Source organism: Myripristis murdjan, chromosome 21 (genome assembly GCF_902150065.1).
Source record: "Myripristis murdjan chromosome 21, fMyrMur1.1, whole genome shotgun sequence".
In the NCBI taxonomy this organism is placed as follows: domain Eukaryota; kingdom Metazoa; phylum Chordata; class Actinopteri; order Holocentriformes; family Holocentridae; genus Myripristis; species Myripristis murdjan.
The window spans coordinates 19508150-19524925 of NC_044000.1; the positions used below are offsets into that span (position 1 = coordinate 19508150).

General features: G+C 39.8%; 2 protein-coding genes across 4 annotated transcripts; one reads left to right on the forward strand and one right to left on the reverse strand.

The window, feature by feature from the left end:
- Positions 1-749: 749 nt before the first annotated feature.
- u2af1 (U2 small nuclear RNA auxiliary factor 1) lies at positions 750-7827 on the reverse strand. Its single transcript, XM_030081475.1, has 8 exons — positions 7723-7827; positions 6809-6896; positions 4775-4841; positions 3787-3836; positions 3047-3145; positions 2820-2953; positions 1263-1355; positions 750-1118 (listed from the first exon to the last, which is right to left on the reverse strand). The coding sequence occupies exons 1-8, from the start codon at positions 7764-7766 to the stop codon at positions 989-991; spliced, it is 705 nt and encodes a 234-aa protein (XP_029937335.1). The 5' UTR covers positions 7767-7827; the 3' UTR covers positions 750-988.
- A 2366-nt stretch (positions 7828-10193) lies between these two features.
- gabpa (GA binding protein transcription factor subunit alpha) lies at positions 10194-16765 on the forward strand. Of its 3 annotated transcripts, none has more exons than XM_030081692.1 (10): positions 10194-10332; positions 12246-12350; positions 12597-12741; positions 13126-13210; positions 13393-13617; positions 13727-13921; positions 14059-14115; positions 14587-14712; positions 15425-15617; positions 15935-16765. In XM_030081692.1, the coding sequence occupies exons 2-10, from the start codon at positions 12274-12276 to the stop codon at positions 16155-16157; spliced, it is 1326 nt and encodes a 441-aa protein (XP_029937552.1). In that variant the 5' UTR covers positions 10194-10332; positions 12246-12273; the 3' UTR covers positions 16158-16765. The 3 variants fall into 3 exon arrangements, with proteins under 3 accessions (XP_029937552.1, XP_029937550.1, XP_029937551.1); XM_030081690.1 differs by having other exon boundaries at positions 12249-12350; XM_030081691.1 differs by lacking the exon at positions 10194-10332 and adding an exon at positions 10374-10765 and having other exon boundaries at positions 12249-12350.
- Positions 16766-16776: the final 11 nt, after the last annotated feature.

Here is a 16776-nt window from a genome sequence, read left to right on the forward strand (position 1 = left end):
GGGAGGAAAAACTTTTCCATTAGTCATCTGAGTGTCTGGGCATGCCAACTCAAAGTTTTTTTGGCAGTCACCGGTGCTCACCAAAAGGAAATCTAATCATAACTATCAGGCTTACACCTCTCTATAGATAAGCTCTTTACTTAAGAGGGAACGCATTATACACTGTGTACCAATCTGAAGTTCAGAGCCAGTGAAGTGTAATTTATTGCATCTTGATTGGCTTAGTGTCAGGCCTCACCACTGTGGAGTTTATCGTGGGCTGTCTTATGGAGGAAGGAGAAAATACAGTAACTACTGGGCACACAGCACTGATGGTGGGTGTGATTAAACAGCAGCAAGAACTCGCTTCCTTTATTGGATGCAGTAAACCACTGAGGCATGGAGCGCAGACTTCTACACATCCCTTAAAGCAAATGAAGACACGACTCCTCAGGAAATGTGTTCAGAGTCTGTGGCTGACACACCACTGCTGAGCAATAAATGTGACGACGCACAGCTTACAAGCTTGCGCAACAGTCTTAATATGAAATAATTGGCTGGAGATGGTTTTAGGAGATGTCCGTCAGCAATATATTTTAACAACGGGACTGATTGTGACATTGTGCTTATTATGACAGTTTTATAATAGAGTAAAATACTTCAGAGAGTAAAACATTCCACTGAAAGAGGAAGTAGTACTGTTACTGAGAAGTGTTTCAAAAAATGAAACCAATGTAGATCCAAAAAAAAAAACTTTATGTAGTCAGGAATTAGATCAGCCTTGTTCAGTACAAATGTTAAATTTAATGGAGGTGGAACTCTTTAGAAGTCAATAAAAGAAGAAAAAAAAAAACACAAAAACAAAACAATTAATCAGTTCTGTCACATTTTCATCATTAATGACATCTTTCCATCACATCTGGACCAGACTTGCAGGGTTACAAACTAAAACATCCAGGGCGTACAGAGATACAGAGAAAAGGGAGGGATGTGGGGCCGCAGCTCTGCTTCAGAAACGTCCTGAGCGCTCTCTGTCTCTGGAGCGACGTCGCTCGCGGTCACGGCCGCCGCCGCCTCCTCGCCCTCGGTCCCTTGAGCGGGATCGCCTTTCTCTGGACCGAGACCGAGACCTGTGTCGGCTGTGAGAAAGAGGTGAAAGATTATGAACTGCTGGTGCAAACAAAGTAATGAATCCCAGTGCGTTATGCTTTGCAAAAGGTTTCTAACAGAATTCCTGCAATGGAAGGTGCCCTAGGCATGAAACTGAATGTAAAGGTCCATACCCCTTCCTCCGGCGCCCGTACAGCTCTCTCCTCAGTTCACGGGAAATGGGCTTCAGGTGCATGAAGTTACAGAAGCCACCTCGAGTGCACTCTCTGTGGAGAGAGCAAATACAGAAATGTTACTCTGCTGAGATGAGACACCGCACACGGCCACAGACAGCAGAGTTTAGATATGGTCTAAGGTTGAGTGATAGCTTTTGTACTCCTGAATCAATCATGTACACTATTCCAAGGAGGCACGATCACATGTGTTATACTGTAATTTTTAAATGGACAAAATAAAGGATGATTTCTATATTTTAAATGATAGACTGCTCATATTGCCGCTTTACAGAGTTAATTTTGTGCCAAGTTTGAGCTTTTCTCTGCTGCTTCTAATGCCATGTTCACGTGTGACCGGATGTCAGACTGGAGAACGGCAGAGAATAAACAGCACTTGTTGTCAAAGAACAAACAAATGCAACTTTTTGCCCTCTGCCATCACACAATTACATCCAGATGTTACACAGCCACCATGTGAATGAATTGCAGTGGTATGAAACAAACAAAAGTTAAGTGGTACAATACAATGTGTTGGAAAGATACCAAGATATCGCCAGAGGTTGACATGGCAGGTGATCAGCACTAACAAGCTGGTTTAATATTAAAGGTAAACTGTATTTTTATATTTGAAACTACTAGAATTCTTATAAAAACAATCATCCGCATAAGCCTTTATACTCATTTTATTTACCAAATTTTACTGCATTTCTGGAATTCTGCATAATGCCAAAGGGAAAATCTTGTTGTGTCGTTGTGCTGTCCTACTCCCTTACAGTTGTTTTGCCCCTGCGCTACCACAAAAATGCAGTTTTGCCAGTTGCTATCGACACTACCCCATGTGAACTCAGCATGAGGACGACTGTCCTTGAACACAGCTGCATTTCCAGAGGAACACTGGCTGCTGATTTTAACAACTGGAAGGCAAACTGGGCAATCCCAATTTAGAACTCCAAGATAAGAGTTTTACTGTGGACTTGCTCCTCTGTGTTTAGCGTAAGCTGGAACAATTAACTTGTGTCACACACTGCAATGCTGTCTCCAAGAACATGCTCCTTGTTGACTTGGATGTCATTTTTATCCAGTACTTGTTGCAGTTAAGAGATGTGCAAATGAACAAACCTCCTTAACAATTTTACTTTGAGTTTTTTGTAAGGGTTTACAGTCAAAATGGGGTTTTGTTTTGGGCAGCGATTGGTGCTTATCGAGCGCTGAGAGACACTTCATCTTAGGCACAGACTTCATTTTAACAAGTATCAAGGTTATTTCAGTGGAAAATTTCAGTTGAAAAATGTCAAGGAATTTCCACTGGTGATGAATTTAGCCCATCGATAATTCCTTAATCTATAGGTCCACTCGCCCAAAGCCAACATGGTATGTGGAGGAGAAACTCTCTGGAGTGTTATAGTGGTGCCATGCACAAAACAGACCTCAACAAACACCTTTAGACTGAAATGTGTGCAGCTCAAGCAGTAAAAGGGCTTTGGCCTGAGCTGGATGCTGAGGTGTAGCACTGACCCCATTTCATACTGGCGACAACAGGCTTCTCTGAAGTCTGTGACTGGAGACAGTTCAGCATGGATGGGCTGTGCGTTGAACCACCGATTATTCAGGTCGATCACAGCCTTCTCAGCATCCTCCTCACGACGGAACTACAAGGGATTAAAAAAAAAAAAGCTGTGATCCAAGCAAAAACATAAGGCATGACAACAGCAGCACATGTGTGACAGACAAACTGAACCCACCTTCACGTACACGTTCCCGACGAGGTGGTCTCCCAGGTTATCACATACATTCATCTCCTCCACCTCTCCGTACTTTTCCTCCATCTCTGTGAAAACCTCCTGTCACACAGGAATCACAGGAAGCAGAGAAAGATTGAGTCGATGAGCCTACATAATGTTATGAACAAATATCTTCAATTTTTCATTTTTGAAGCCGCTATGCTGACTTTTGTGACATCGTATCACACACTAAATCAAGACGGATATTTTTTTTTTCCAAGGATAGTCTATAATGTCATTGTTTAAGATGCATTCACTGGTAACTGATTGGTCTAGGATTTGCACTGTAACATGACAGCAAGAGGGAATACAATCTTGGTTACCAGAGCAATATATAAACAAGCAATATGGAGGAAAAAAACCCAAAACAAAACAAAACACTAGGATACTGGGATTTCCATATTGGGATTTCACTTAATACAGTGTTTATAAATCAGTTAATCTTTGTCAAAAAGCTGAATGCACTTTTTCATTAATTTTGTTTGAATAAATTGATATGATCTAATACAAACCAGCCCTCTGAGTTAAAGACAATTCGGTCTGAGTTTATTTTTCTCAGTAATGTTAACATATTAAAATATTTACATTGCTGTGAGTCAATACTATTCATTGTCTGGCACAATAAAGCCAGGAGTTGTGGTCACGGCTTGGGGCAGCCTGCTCTATAAAAAGGTACACAGGGTTCAGGACATCACACTGACCTCGAAGAACTCATCGTAGTGCTCCTGCATCTCAACATCACTGACAGCACCTAGTGGAGGCAACACAGAATGACAACACTCAGTCACTTCACCATAATTATTCACAAAAGCTCAACATGGTAACTGTTACACATACTAAAACTAAGAAAGGAAAATTCTGTCCTGCTGATTAAGAAACGTGGGTGACAATTACTTCAAGTTTAGTACACTATTGGGATGCACACTAATATTTTTCTATAGCTCCTATTTTGAACCTATGAAGGCAGAACTCTGGCTACCCAAACTGTCATGTTAACATTTCCATCAGTGTTTATCTTAGCACAATAAATGTAACAAATCTACATTTCTGCTCAATCTTTCAGTTTACTAGGGCATGCAGACACTTGAGATCTTTTCTTTGTTATTTTATTTTTCCCAAAACTGTGCATGTTAGTCACCAAATGCACTGACCCAGATGATATATTTACAAAGCAGATAATACTGTGAAGTTCACTGGAGTGGAGGGCAACAGCCCAGTTACTGAATTAATCAATGTAAACCAGGTTATCAAAGAAACTGCATTACTTCAAACCACTTAAATGATAAACACTGCCTTTTTTGCCTTGGGATGATTGTTCCCAGTACACAGAATACTGGTATGTATGTAAATATACTCATTGTTGCACAAAGTTGTTCCTGTTTCATGCGATCACCGGAAATATGTCCAAAAAAAACTGAAGTCTGAAATGAACTGACGTTACAGCAGCTTTGGCTTTGCCCTCGTTTATGGTTTTAGGACAAAATGTTCAAGTGCATAAATGATGGCTCAAACTGTACAGAATCATGGAAATGACATAATTTAAGGTGTGCATTTTCAGTTTAACTTTACAGTCAGTGAAATATGCTATAGGCTGCAAATACGAGACCTCTACCATTTCCTGCACAGGGGATAATGTCAGATACATAGAGAGGTGGGTGTATGGACAGAGTTCAGGGTTGGAAAACTTACAGTTCAAACCATCAGCAGACTGGGCACTGTTTTGAGGGTTGCGGTAAATGTTCAAGAGGGCAATTGTCTGAAATACAAAATGCGAGTTTGTTTTAGGATCATATACTGAACTTTGGTTTTCATCAAACAACCCCCAAAAAGGGTGTGAGAGGATAGATTTAAAAAAAAAAAAAAAACAAAGAAAAGAAAAGAAAAGAAAAGAAAGAAAGAAAGGTTATTAAGAGCTTCTGAGCTGGCCGGCACTGCAAAAACAAAAGTTAGCAAGCAACAGTGAATATCTCAGATCTCAAAATATGAAACACAAAACTGCCATTGAGACATTATACTGGGCTTAAGGACTATATCAAATACTAACAACGTTTTGATTGGAATTACTGCTGAAACCTTATGTTAGTGTTTGATGGAATGCTTAAAGCCTTCAAGAAAATCACCCATCAAAGTAGATTCAAAAATCAAGGTAAACAATTTAACAACAACAAACAATTTAAAACAAAACAAAAAAAGTCTGTATTTCCATGTTTTCATCTACTGGACTCCCGGTGCAAGAAAACAGTCTGCTATACTGATGCCTCGTTATTAACCTTTATATCATGACAAAACAGAATAAGACTTCAACTGACTAAGTCTTCTCTTCTCCTTACAACATAGAGGGGCATTAAAAATGTTTTTTAATGCACCTTTTCCTAACATTTTTCACACAAGAGGCTAGAATCTAAAAAGCAGTAATTTTTTACTCTACACAGTCAGAGGGAACGGGGGTCGTGTACGTATCAGCCTACAGCAGGGGTGTCCAATCGTGTGTCATGGAGGGCCCAGAAGCTGCAGGTTTTCATTCCAACCAAAAACTCCACCAGGTGACTTCACTGATGATCACCTCACCTTGTATCAGAAAAGAGGAACTAATCAGTGAAATCACCTGGTGGAGGTCTTGGTTGGAATGAAAACCTGCAGCCTCTTGGCCCTCCATGGCACATGATTGGACACCCCCTGGTCTATAGGCAGTATCTGCCAGCCGTCAGCAGAGACACCGACCTACACGTCTGAGGAGGACTGGAGCCGAGGCACTCACAGTGGGAGCCGCTCGCCGTCTGGGCTCTAATTTGGGGGTTAAACTAGATGTTCTGATTCAAGATGGTCTGCAGAGGGGAAACTAGAAAATATGTGTCACAATGATATTTTTAAAATGAAAATGCATACTTTGATTTACAGATCCCACACATGGTGTTGAGGACTGCGTGCTATATTTGCTGCAAAACGTATGGGGTTCTGTCCATACTAAGACTACAGTAACAATATTGTACATAAATGAGTGCATAAACTGCTTCATGGTTATTAACTTTAAATTGTTTAAAAAAAAACAACAAAAAAAAACTATGTTTCAGGTGATATAAATTAAATGAAGCTGTAAGATAAGATAAGATATTCCTTTATTAGTCCCACAGTGGGGAAATTTCAAGCATTACAGTAGCAAAGTGTATAGCAGAATATGAAGCTGTATGTTCTGCATTAAAGTGGGACACATTAGATATTAGATATAGTTTGAGGGGCAACTTCCAGTCATAAGCCAAGGTCCTCTCTACAAAAGGAAGTCAAAAGTTAAAGACAGAGAAAAAGGTGCTGAAGGAGATGCAATACTTAAAATGGAAAATAAATTGAGTAATTACTTGCTCATGTAATATCAAACAGTTTAAAGTAACCTTGCTGAAAATTCCTTTAACTTTTTAAAAAAACTGATCACCTCCTCCGTCTACCAGATCTGCGCCAAATATTAATTGCAAATTCTGCTGTTTGTTTTGTGTCCTTTTTGGCACACTTAAAAAGCGCCAAAGGAGTGGAGTTTGTAGCATGTAATGATTTTTGACACCAGGCTAAATTAATCCAATAAAAATCAGCTGTCTAAAAGCTACCATAATACTGTTCTTCAGTGCGTGATAAGCGGCCTCCCAAAAAGCAGAATTATACTAAAAGGCAAAACCATAGCTACCTAGCACTTCAAGTCAAACGTGTTTTGGACAGGAACACCTCTGATCTCACCTGGCTGAAGGTTGGCTTGTTGTGTAACCTGGAGCAGCGGTCTCCATGTCGGCAGGCACCAATTTTAAAGTAGAAAGAGCAGTTCACCCTATCAAAAAATGCAATGAAGATGAGAGGGTAGCATAATTAATGTAGGTACTGTAATCACCATTCATTATGACCATTAATATCTGGGACACAATTATTTACATGAGCCAAACTTAATAAACTGACATATTGTGTTTTAGTTTATTTTAATTTCAGATTACAAATTATTCAGAGTTGATTTGGAATGAATGGACATAATCCAGCTGTGCTCATGTCTTTACACCACTACAGTAAACAAACCAAACGAGGTGTTTTCGCTGATATATTCCTATAAATAAACTAGGCAACTCCATAATTTGTGTCAAAAAGCAGATTATTCACGAAGCTGGAAATACACGTTACAAAAGGTAGGTTTTTATAAACTTGAGGGTCTTTAAGGATACTATAAAACCCTCCCAAGTCTGAGCTCGTCTGCTATTGCATTGTTCTCCACCATGCTTGCTAACATCCCACAGACACGGATGCTAGCGTTAGCATTTCCCGCTATGGTGGCTAAATCTTAGGAATATTGCATGTAGGGCTTAACCAGCGAGTTACTAACGTCGAAAATATTGCCCCAATAAATTAAAGAAGCCAGGTTTGTGCAAGCTAAATGTTGAATCTAGCATCGTTGAGCTCCAGATGTGGCAGCAGCCCGGAGCCGTAACGTTAGCCCAACGCGGTAACTGACCAGCGCTAGCTCACAGCCCACATTACATGGAGCTAACTAAGTAACTTTGGCCATTTTTTAAACCCACGTATTTATTCTCAATGTGTGCACTGGGCTACCGACAGCAGATTGGACGTTTCATAATTCATAAAAAGTGAATTAAATCAGAGTTACTTACTTATCTTTTTCTGTGCCGAAAATGGACGCCAAGTACTCCGCCATCTTGGATCGCGCTGCAACAGTCACTTCCGGTCCGTGACTTTCGAAACAAGAGCCAAATAGCATGCGGAGCAACTTTTCATGCTAAATGTGTTTACTTACATAATAATAAATCATAAACAATCAGAAATTAAATATTTCTGCTGGAAATACAATAAGACATGACTTAAAAAATACCCAAAAAGGTAGTCATTTAAAATAAAAGTGAAACGCTCACTTACTGGTACCCCCCAAAAAATAAAATAAAATAATTTTAATAGTTAATTTTGGGTTAACCTGCAGGTCGAATACATCACACTGCCCCACTATTCCTCTGCTGTACATGTAAATACGTAAAAGCAAATAGACCCCATACAAAAGGCCTAATGACTGCAGACCAAGTGCACTTAGGTATTTTCATGATCTTTTTCTTTAAACTCACAGCTCTGCTACACTGAGGGTTTTTATGTGCTTATTTCATGTGCATGTGTGGTGGTGTTCCCCACAACCAAAATGTTGACACAAATCAAAAGACCAAGACTAAAATCAAACATTCTATATCACAAAATTAAAAAAAAAAAAAAAAAAAAAAAAAAATCACATGACACCAGTTCAGACTTTTGAAGAACATTTTATTTTGTAAAGGTGACACTTGGGTGCACAAAATTCTTTACATTTTATTCTCTGGGAAATAAAAAGTGTATGATGTGAGCCAAAACATAGACAAAACATGTTGTTCTTGCAAATTACACGTGAAAACACAAGTTTGTCTATATAATGTTATTTCAAGAGAGGTGAGCATGAGGTCAGAAAGGCTGAGCTAAAAGCCATGATTCAATGAAAGGAAAATAATAAAAAAAAAAAAAAAAAAAAAAAAAAAAATGTGTTGATAAACTGGCACAGCTGGTTTTATTATTGAGCAAAAGCGACATTGCAAAATATTTTGGCACTTTCCTTGGATATTTGGACAATTCCAGGACGCAGTAAAAGTTTACAAATGCTTAAAAACTGATACGTCATTGCAAGCTTCTTGGTATTTGCTCCTTCATCTGTTTCTAGATATTTACTTTGTCTCTATCTTGCACAATAACCATACCAAAACATCTGCAAAAATCTCAGCACAATCATAAACAGTGTGTGCAGATGCTGGGCTGTAATTTACTGCAGTCAAGAGGGCAAACACTGCCTCAACATTTCAAGAGTGGAAAAAACATATTTTTTCATTTCACAAAGTATGACAAAACAAAAGAAAACACATTTTACTCCTATTAGTTGTGTCTCTCATAATGCAACATTCAATCATTTTATAAACTTTTTTTTTTTTAGTAAATTCAAGTTCATGACATATACATGGTACACACTTTTTTTCATTAGAATTACTGAAAAAGTGTAAAAATAAATGACAATGAACAACAAATAACAAAATGTAGGGAAACAAACAAACAAAAACACCTCCAGGGTCTGCTAAGTAATTGGAGTAAGTTTTAAATGTCTTAAACAAAAAAAAAAAAAAAAAAATGATGCCAAATGATGATTTCTGAGTTTTAAATTTTTGATAGTAGTCAAATTTGTTTTAAAATCTTTCAAAATATGAAAAGGAGGACTTTTTTAAGCTAAATTATTTTATGGATACAATAGTTAGCCTAAATAATAATAATAAGTTAATTATAATAAATTTAATCTGCTGAAAACGTGAAGTTGTTAAATGAGTAACACACACTCAGTGGCCACTTTATCAGCTTCACCTGTACAGTCTAATGTAGTTCAGGTCAACAGCTCTGCCATCAATTCTACCTTTTAACAAAGTTTATAATGCTCAGTTTTTGTTGACATTGTGGCGAATGTGCAAATTTTATTCTGTGTTTATTACTGAGGTTGTAGTTTGCAGAGGTCTTGTACTGGACTACATTATACTGAGAAGTATTTCTAATTTTTTGTCCTCACTATGTATACACATGAAGGGGGAGAGAATAGTGGGAACACCTCTCAATAAAATGCAGTCTAGTCCAACAGCAGCACTATGAGCTCAATGCCAAACATTTGTCTTATTACTGTGACAAAAAGAAAACCTGAGCATTATAGGCATCATAAAAGTTAACTTTATGACACATTTGATGTGGATTGTATTATATTATACACAAGGACCTAATAAAGAGTGTCTATCAGTCTTTGTTAGTATGAAATCTAAATTTTATGAAAAAAAATATATATGTAAATAAAAATAAATCAAACCAAAAAGACGTAATACTGTATGAAAACAATCCACAAAGACACACAAAGCCCCCACCCCCAGTCACAAAAATCCCCTTGTCTTGTTTACAGCTGGGAAGAAATGACAAATATTACCTTTAACAACAATACTACCTGTGTCTTACCTTACACAGAGGATTTTATAAACTAATATTACACAAGAAATATGCTCCATACAACTAACTTCAGCCTAGTTTAGTCTCCGCCCCTCCTATGTGTGTGTGTGTGAGTGTGTGTTGACCAAAAACTTGCATGATTCGCCTGTGAATCCTGGCTCGGCTGTTTTGCTACCAACACTTGTGCACACATTCAGATGTTTTGAGGCCTGAAATTTCAAGAGGTATGTCTACTTAGAGAGATGGTGTTCTTATTTTATTATTCTTATTAAAGTCTACCAGGTCGCAGCCCATGATAGACGTGTTTACCGTGGCTGAGCTCTTCCCGCTATTTTGTGCCACTGACTTGCTGTTGTTGATCCACAGCTGAAGCCAGCCCTTATGTGCTAGCCTAGCCTAGCGTTAGCATCGTGGGAAGAGGCCGCCTACCTCCAAGCCAACACGTCTCTAGCTAGCACCGGATAACGCTAGGCTAACTGGTGGCTAATACAGCTCAGCAGACTGGATTAAGTTGTTTTTTTTTCCCTTTTTACACCGATTGGAAAACACACAACGCTGTTTTTGGACAAGTTAGTGTTAGCTAACGTAGCTAACGTTGACCCAGTTCTTGTGGAGCGGTTGCCGTCGCGGAGCTGGCTCGCTGAGCAACAACAAACCGTACGTATGAGCCCCAAAAAGTCGATAAATGCCACGTTTTAATCCACGTATCCCCGGTATATCCAGTTTAACCGGTCGTTTTCAGTGATATAACCGCGACACTGCTGCATTTTTGCGCTTTTTTCAAGGCGCACCGCGAAAACTCGTCCGGTAACGTATTTATCACGACCGCTCTCGGAAGTCTAATAACGCTGTAAACCTTAGCCAGGATTTCCGGCTCCTTTTCCATTTGCCCTATGCTGTTTTGTTTCCGTTTATTCCATTTCCGTTTCAAAAGTTTTCTACGGGCAGCGTTACAGTGTGATTTATCGAGTATTTGTCAAAGTTAAAAAGCGCAATGTGTTTATGTGGTAAAAAATAAGCGCCCTTTCCTACTCGGGCGTGTTTCGCGTTGCCTCGCCCCGCGGTGGAGTTGCCTACGAAATTGTGGCTAACGTTAACTTGGTTTACCGGAGACCAGGCTGGGCTTAGCGACACGTGTTAATGCCTGTGGGGGGAAAGTTTGCGTGTAGTTTTTTGATGGTTGACCATTTTTTTTAAAGTAATGGTAACTAATGGCCTATCATTTGGCCTTTAGATGAGAGTGAAGCCTCGCCCTCGAGTTGGCTAACGATACCAGCTGGAGCTCTTGTCTGAACTGTCCCAGACGGCCAATGAGAAGTCGAGGCTTCAGAGGCCTTTTCCATCTGAGAGCCACAAAGTGCTGTGTGCTGACAGCTGCATGCTAAAAAACAGTCCTGCTGTGATCCTCCACTGCCTGCACTAATCATTAAAACCTCAGTATTTTGTATTAAAAACATATTAGACTGCTGCCTTTGTCCAGAAACTTTTTTATGTTATCTTTTAGGTGCTTATGCTTGCCAGATTGCCCCTACAGTTACACCTATATTAAAAAATCAATAGTAGGTTTTAGGATGTCTATGGTACTCAGAAGTCGTGAGAATTCAGCACTTTATAATGTGTGTTTTTACCTAGTAGTTTTCCAAACCAAGATATCTATAAAACACAAGCTGTGAGATTTGTATGGTATTATGTCAGTATTACCTTGTTTAATTTTTTCATTAGAGTACTAATTGATTACATGTATTCAATTTATGGCTCAGCATTTTAGACATCTCTGGATGACAGTTGCTAAAATCTCACGTTGATACGCTAAATATTGGGTTTGGCTGTATGGTTCAGCCTATGTGATGTCCACTCAGTCCAAGGCATTCAGATCATTAGCCATAGGGAGTGCATTTTCATCTTAATGTAAAGAATGTCAAAATGAGACATGTAGTTGTGATTTTTTTTGTAACAGCTCAGTTGATTTTAATGCCATTTCTTAGCACTTTATTGGAGGCTGCTACTTTGTTTATTTAATAAACACTAAAACTGATCAACTCCTTGATGCTTTTGGATCTGTTCAGTTCTTTTTGGTGCTTGTTTCGTTGGATTAATGAGTGGCATGCAAACATTTTTCCCACTTACCCTCCTACTGCAGTTTGCCTCTTGGTGTCGAAAAGAGAATGGCTAAAAGTGAATCGGAAGAGATGATAGAGATCGAGATTGATGGGCAGGAGAAACAGGCATGCCTGGAGGAAGGGTGAGTAATGTTTGCTTTTGACTTCTGTATTGTTGCATCTAGAGGAAGTATACATTTATGGCTTCTTTCAGTGTGTAACTCATTTTATCCACACTTTCAAAGAAATATCAAATACATGTTCATATTTATATTTATACTATATATTCTATATTACTTATATTGACATATCATATACGTGTGTGTGTGTGTGTGTGTGTGTGTGTGTACCTGTGTCCTCAAATTCACTCATATTCATTTTATCCTCAGCATTGAAGAACAGACCCTCACAGCGTCAGATTTGATTCAACAAGATATTGACATCAATGAGCCAATCGGCAATTTGAAGAAGCTTCTGGAGCCTCGTATTGCAGTGTCGCTGGATGCTTATGACATCTGCTTGCAGGACATTCAGGTAACAATGCACATAAGTACAGGATGGCAATGGTCCTTTATGGTATTGAATATTTGGAAATTTTTGAAGCTGTTACACAAAAAAATATAAGTTCAGAGCTTTGGGTGTAATTGTAACATTTAAAGGATAATATGTAATTGTCACCCGATTTTGAATAGCTATAATCTTGTAATATTGTGTGAAATAATCATCGCTGCCAGGTGAATGACGAGGTCCATTTTGAAGTCAGAGATACATTTGGAAGTAATGTCAATTTAGCACCCAAAAAAAACAAACTTTGCAGGAATGAGTTGGGGCAGCAATCTTCTTGTTGAACTGTAAGTCTGTTGAGTTTTTTCTCTCTTCACCTCTCAGTCAGCTCATCTCTTGTGTCCCTCTTTTCAGCTGCATCCTGATCATAGCCTCTTTGATCAAGGAGTGAAGACGGATGGCACGGTGCAGCTCAGCCTGCAGATCATAACCAAACCAGGTACAGATTTACCTAAACACCATAACATAACCCTGTGACATGCTGATAACATGCTGTGTAGAGGAGATATACAGACATACATTGCTGTTTAAGTGCTCTCACCAACCAAATCTATTTGACAACAACTTAAGTGTTGTTAGATACATGGACACTCACTTCTGTGTCTTAATGCTCTCGTCCAGGTGAGGAGAAGTTAAATATCCTGGAAATTGTGAAGCCTGTAGAAACCGTAGAGGTGGTGATCGATCCGGATGCCGCAGGAGAGGATGGCGCCCTGGTGGAAGAGGGGCAGCTCATTGCTGTGGAGCGATCTGCCCTGTCTGACGACACCTCAGAGCAGGTCACACGCTGGGCCGCAGCCCTAGAGGGCTACCGCAAGGAGCAGGTCCGCCTGGGCATACCATATGGTGAGGAGCACCCTAAAAATATTGTGCTGTGGCGAAAATAAAACTTAATATGATGAGAAATATATTCCTACTTTCTTTTAGCTTAAGGGGTTTCTGTCTCTCTCCTTAGACCCGGTGCTCTGGTCAGCTGATCAGGTAATCCACTGGGCTGTGTGGGTGATGAAGGAGTTTAACATCGATGAGATGGAAATAGGAGGCATCCACATCCCAGGTCGCGACCTCTGCGCCTACAGCCAGGAAGAGTTCCTTCAGAAAGTGCCTAACGGAGAGATACTCTGGAGCCACCTGGAACTCCTACGCAAATGTAAGTTAAGTGTGTGTGTGTGTGTGATTGATGGTTGGCAGCGTAGGCTAATGTTACAACCTGGTTTCTTTAAGCAGAGTAATCACAGCCTGACCAATGTGAATCTGACTTGTCCCAATCCCTTGTGTTTCCTTCAGATGTGTTAGCCAGTCAGGACCAGACTGGCCAGGACGGCACTGTCACCATTGATCAACGTGAGTTTGTTTGAGTGGAAAAAGAATAAATACAAGAGTTTACCGTTTCTCCCCTTTCCTCCTATTGTTCTTCTGTTAACTTCAAAAGTGGGGTTTTTATATATTTAGTTGTAGAAGGAATTTAAAAAGTCTTTAAAAGCTTTAAGTTGATGCAGTCTGCAGACATTATCAATAGGATTTGGTTAGTGATAATGAGCTTACAGGTTATCACGGTTTGTTTGTAGATATTGTTCAGGGAATCACTTTGATCACGTGCACAATATAGATGTTTGAAGAACCACAGTATCAGATGGTAAAACTGTCCTTTTCTTATAGATGGAATATGTTACTTATTATTATTATTATTATTATTAAAAAGAAGAGGGTATCTAGCCACTTCACCAGAGAGTAAAGTGTGAGCCAGCATCCTGCCTGTAGTTTTGCTCATTGATGCACTGTACCTGACTCTGACTTTCCTATTGGTCTCTCCAGCTGTGCAGATAATCCCAGCCCCAGTGAGTACACCCACCACCATAAAGGTATTGAAGCAGAGCCGCGGCCCCAGAGCGCCCCGCATTTCAGGAGGAGAGGAGCGCAGTTCACCTGGCAACCGCACAGGTGATCTACACTACACACAAGGACTCTGTATGCTGGTCATTTTTAATCAGCGGTCATTTCCCATGGGTGCTGTCCCTTTGTGTGAGAAAGAGACTACATCTTTCTTTGTCAGAACGGTTGTTCAATCTACATCAAATTTTTCATTATATAGTTATTACTGATCTTGACTTGTAAAAGAAATAATTCACTGAAACGACAGAGTTGGTTTGCATACTTCCACATAAAGTCCTCACACATTTAACCACAAACTCTCAAAATCGCTGACCAGGAACGGCACTAAATCACCTCGATTCTCAGAGTGTTTTTGTTTCTATTTGCCATAGACCTTCATTCCAGCATTTTTGGCATGAAATAGCAGGTACACACGTGTTACTAATCACATTAATGAAGGTTTTGTTCCATTTAAGCATAGCAAGACTCAGTCTCTATGAGACCAACATGAAACAGAACCTTAATTAATGTTACCCATAATATATGCATTGCTCTGCTGTTCCTTTAACACATAACAGACTTGGCAACATGTGCCTTTCCAATGCAAGAAATTATTTATTTCACATTGTATTTTAGGGTGTGTTTCATTGAGAATGGTTCTCTATGGCTAAAATAAACGGTGGCACATTCTTCACAGGAACTCACAAGAGCATAATTATTACATGTTTATAAAATAAGATTTTCCTCATTAACAGTAAATGTATATTTTCTCCTGTGCTAGGCAACAACGGTCAGATCCAGCTGTGGCAGTTCCTGCTGGAGCTGCTGACAGACAAAGATGCAAGGGACTGCATCTCCTGGGTGGGCGAGGAGGGTGAGTTCAAGCTCAACCAGCCCGAGCTCGTAGCACAGAAATGGGGCCAGCGCAAGAACAAGCCCACGATGAACTATGAGAAACTCAGCCGAGCCCTCAGGTTTGTGTCTTTTGTTTTTTTTTTTTGTTGTTGGTGTTGTTGTAATGCGTGTGTGTGTGTCTGTGTTAGGACAGGAAAGTAAGTGCTGCACAGAGACTGTAGGAGCATTAACAGTGCCTTTAAAAATGTTGTCAGCCAACATTATCGTTTTTAAACATCTTTTTCTATTTTTGCAAGTGTTAAAATGACAATCATGTGTAAGTGTGTGTTTACAAACAGGGCACTGGATATTTAAAATCTCGACTTCTGCTGTCAAGTTTCAACCTCCTTCCATAGGATTTTAATCAGGCTTTGTATGTGTGGTTTAATATTCTTAGGTATTACTACGACGGGGACATGATCAGCAAGGTGCAGGGCAAGCGCTTCGTATACAAGTTTGTGTGCGACCTGAGGACTCTGATTGGCTACAGTGCCGCTGAGCTCAACACCCTGGTGACCGAGTGTGAGCAGAAGAAGCTGGCTCGCATGCAGCTGCACGGCATCGCTCAGCCCATCACTACAGTGACCCTGGCCACCACCACACTAGACAAGGACAGCTGAAGGAAGCAGGGGCATGGCGCTCTCCAGCTGCCGCGGGTAGACGTTGCTGTCCACCGCTGATTGAAAATCAGTCGACTGCCCTCCTTTTGACATAATTGTACTCATTAGGCGCAGAAATACAAGGCTGATCATTGATCAGTGTAGATTGACAACTTTGTCCTTCTCGTTACAGTTTTATCAGAGTTGGACTGAGGCAGTTGGAAAGTGCTTTGTGTTTTTTTTTTTTTTTTTTTTTAAACTCTAACCAAGGGGAGAAACCTGTATTCAGGAAGAGAGGGAGAATATGTACGCGTGTGAAATAATGAGATCCAAAATGTTATTGTTGTGTGCATGTGTCTGGATGTCTGAGTGAGTGTGAGTGTGTGTGTGGGAGAGAGACTGAAAACCCAGTTACGAGCTTTGCATAATGTGTTCTTTGTCTGTAGTTTAGAGTTGTTTCCATTGTATATACCGGTACTCCATGTTTTTGATAGCCACAAGGGCAACTGTATTTTCATATTTTCCATTTATAGAGGATCTGTTTTGTATTTTATTTAGTGTTTGTTCCCTAAATTGCTGGACCCTTTTTGTCCACCAGGGGGAATAAAGTGGCAAGCATTTTTCCTAAAGGTCTGAGATT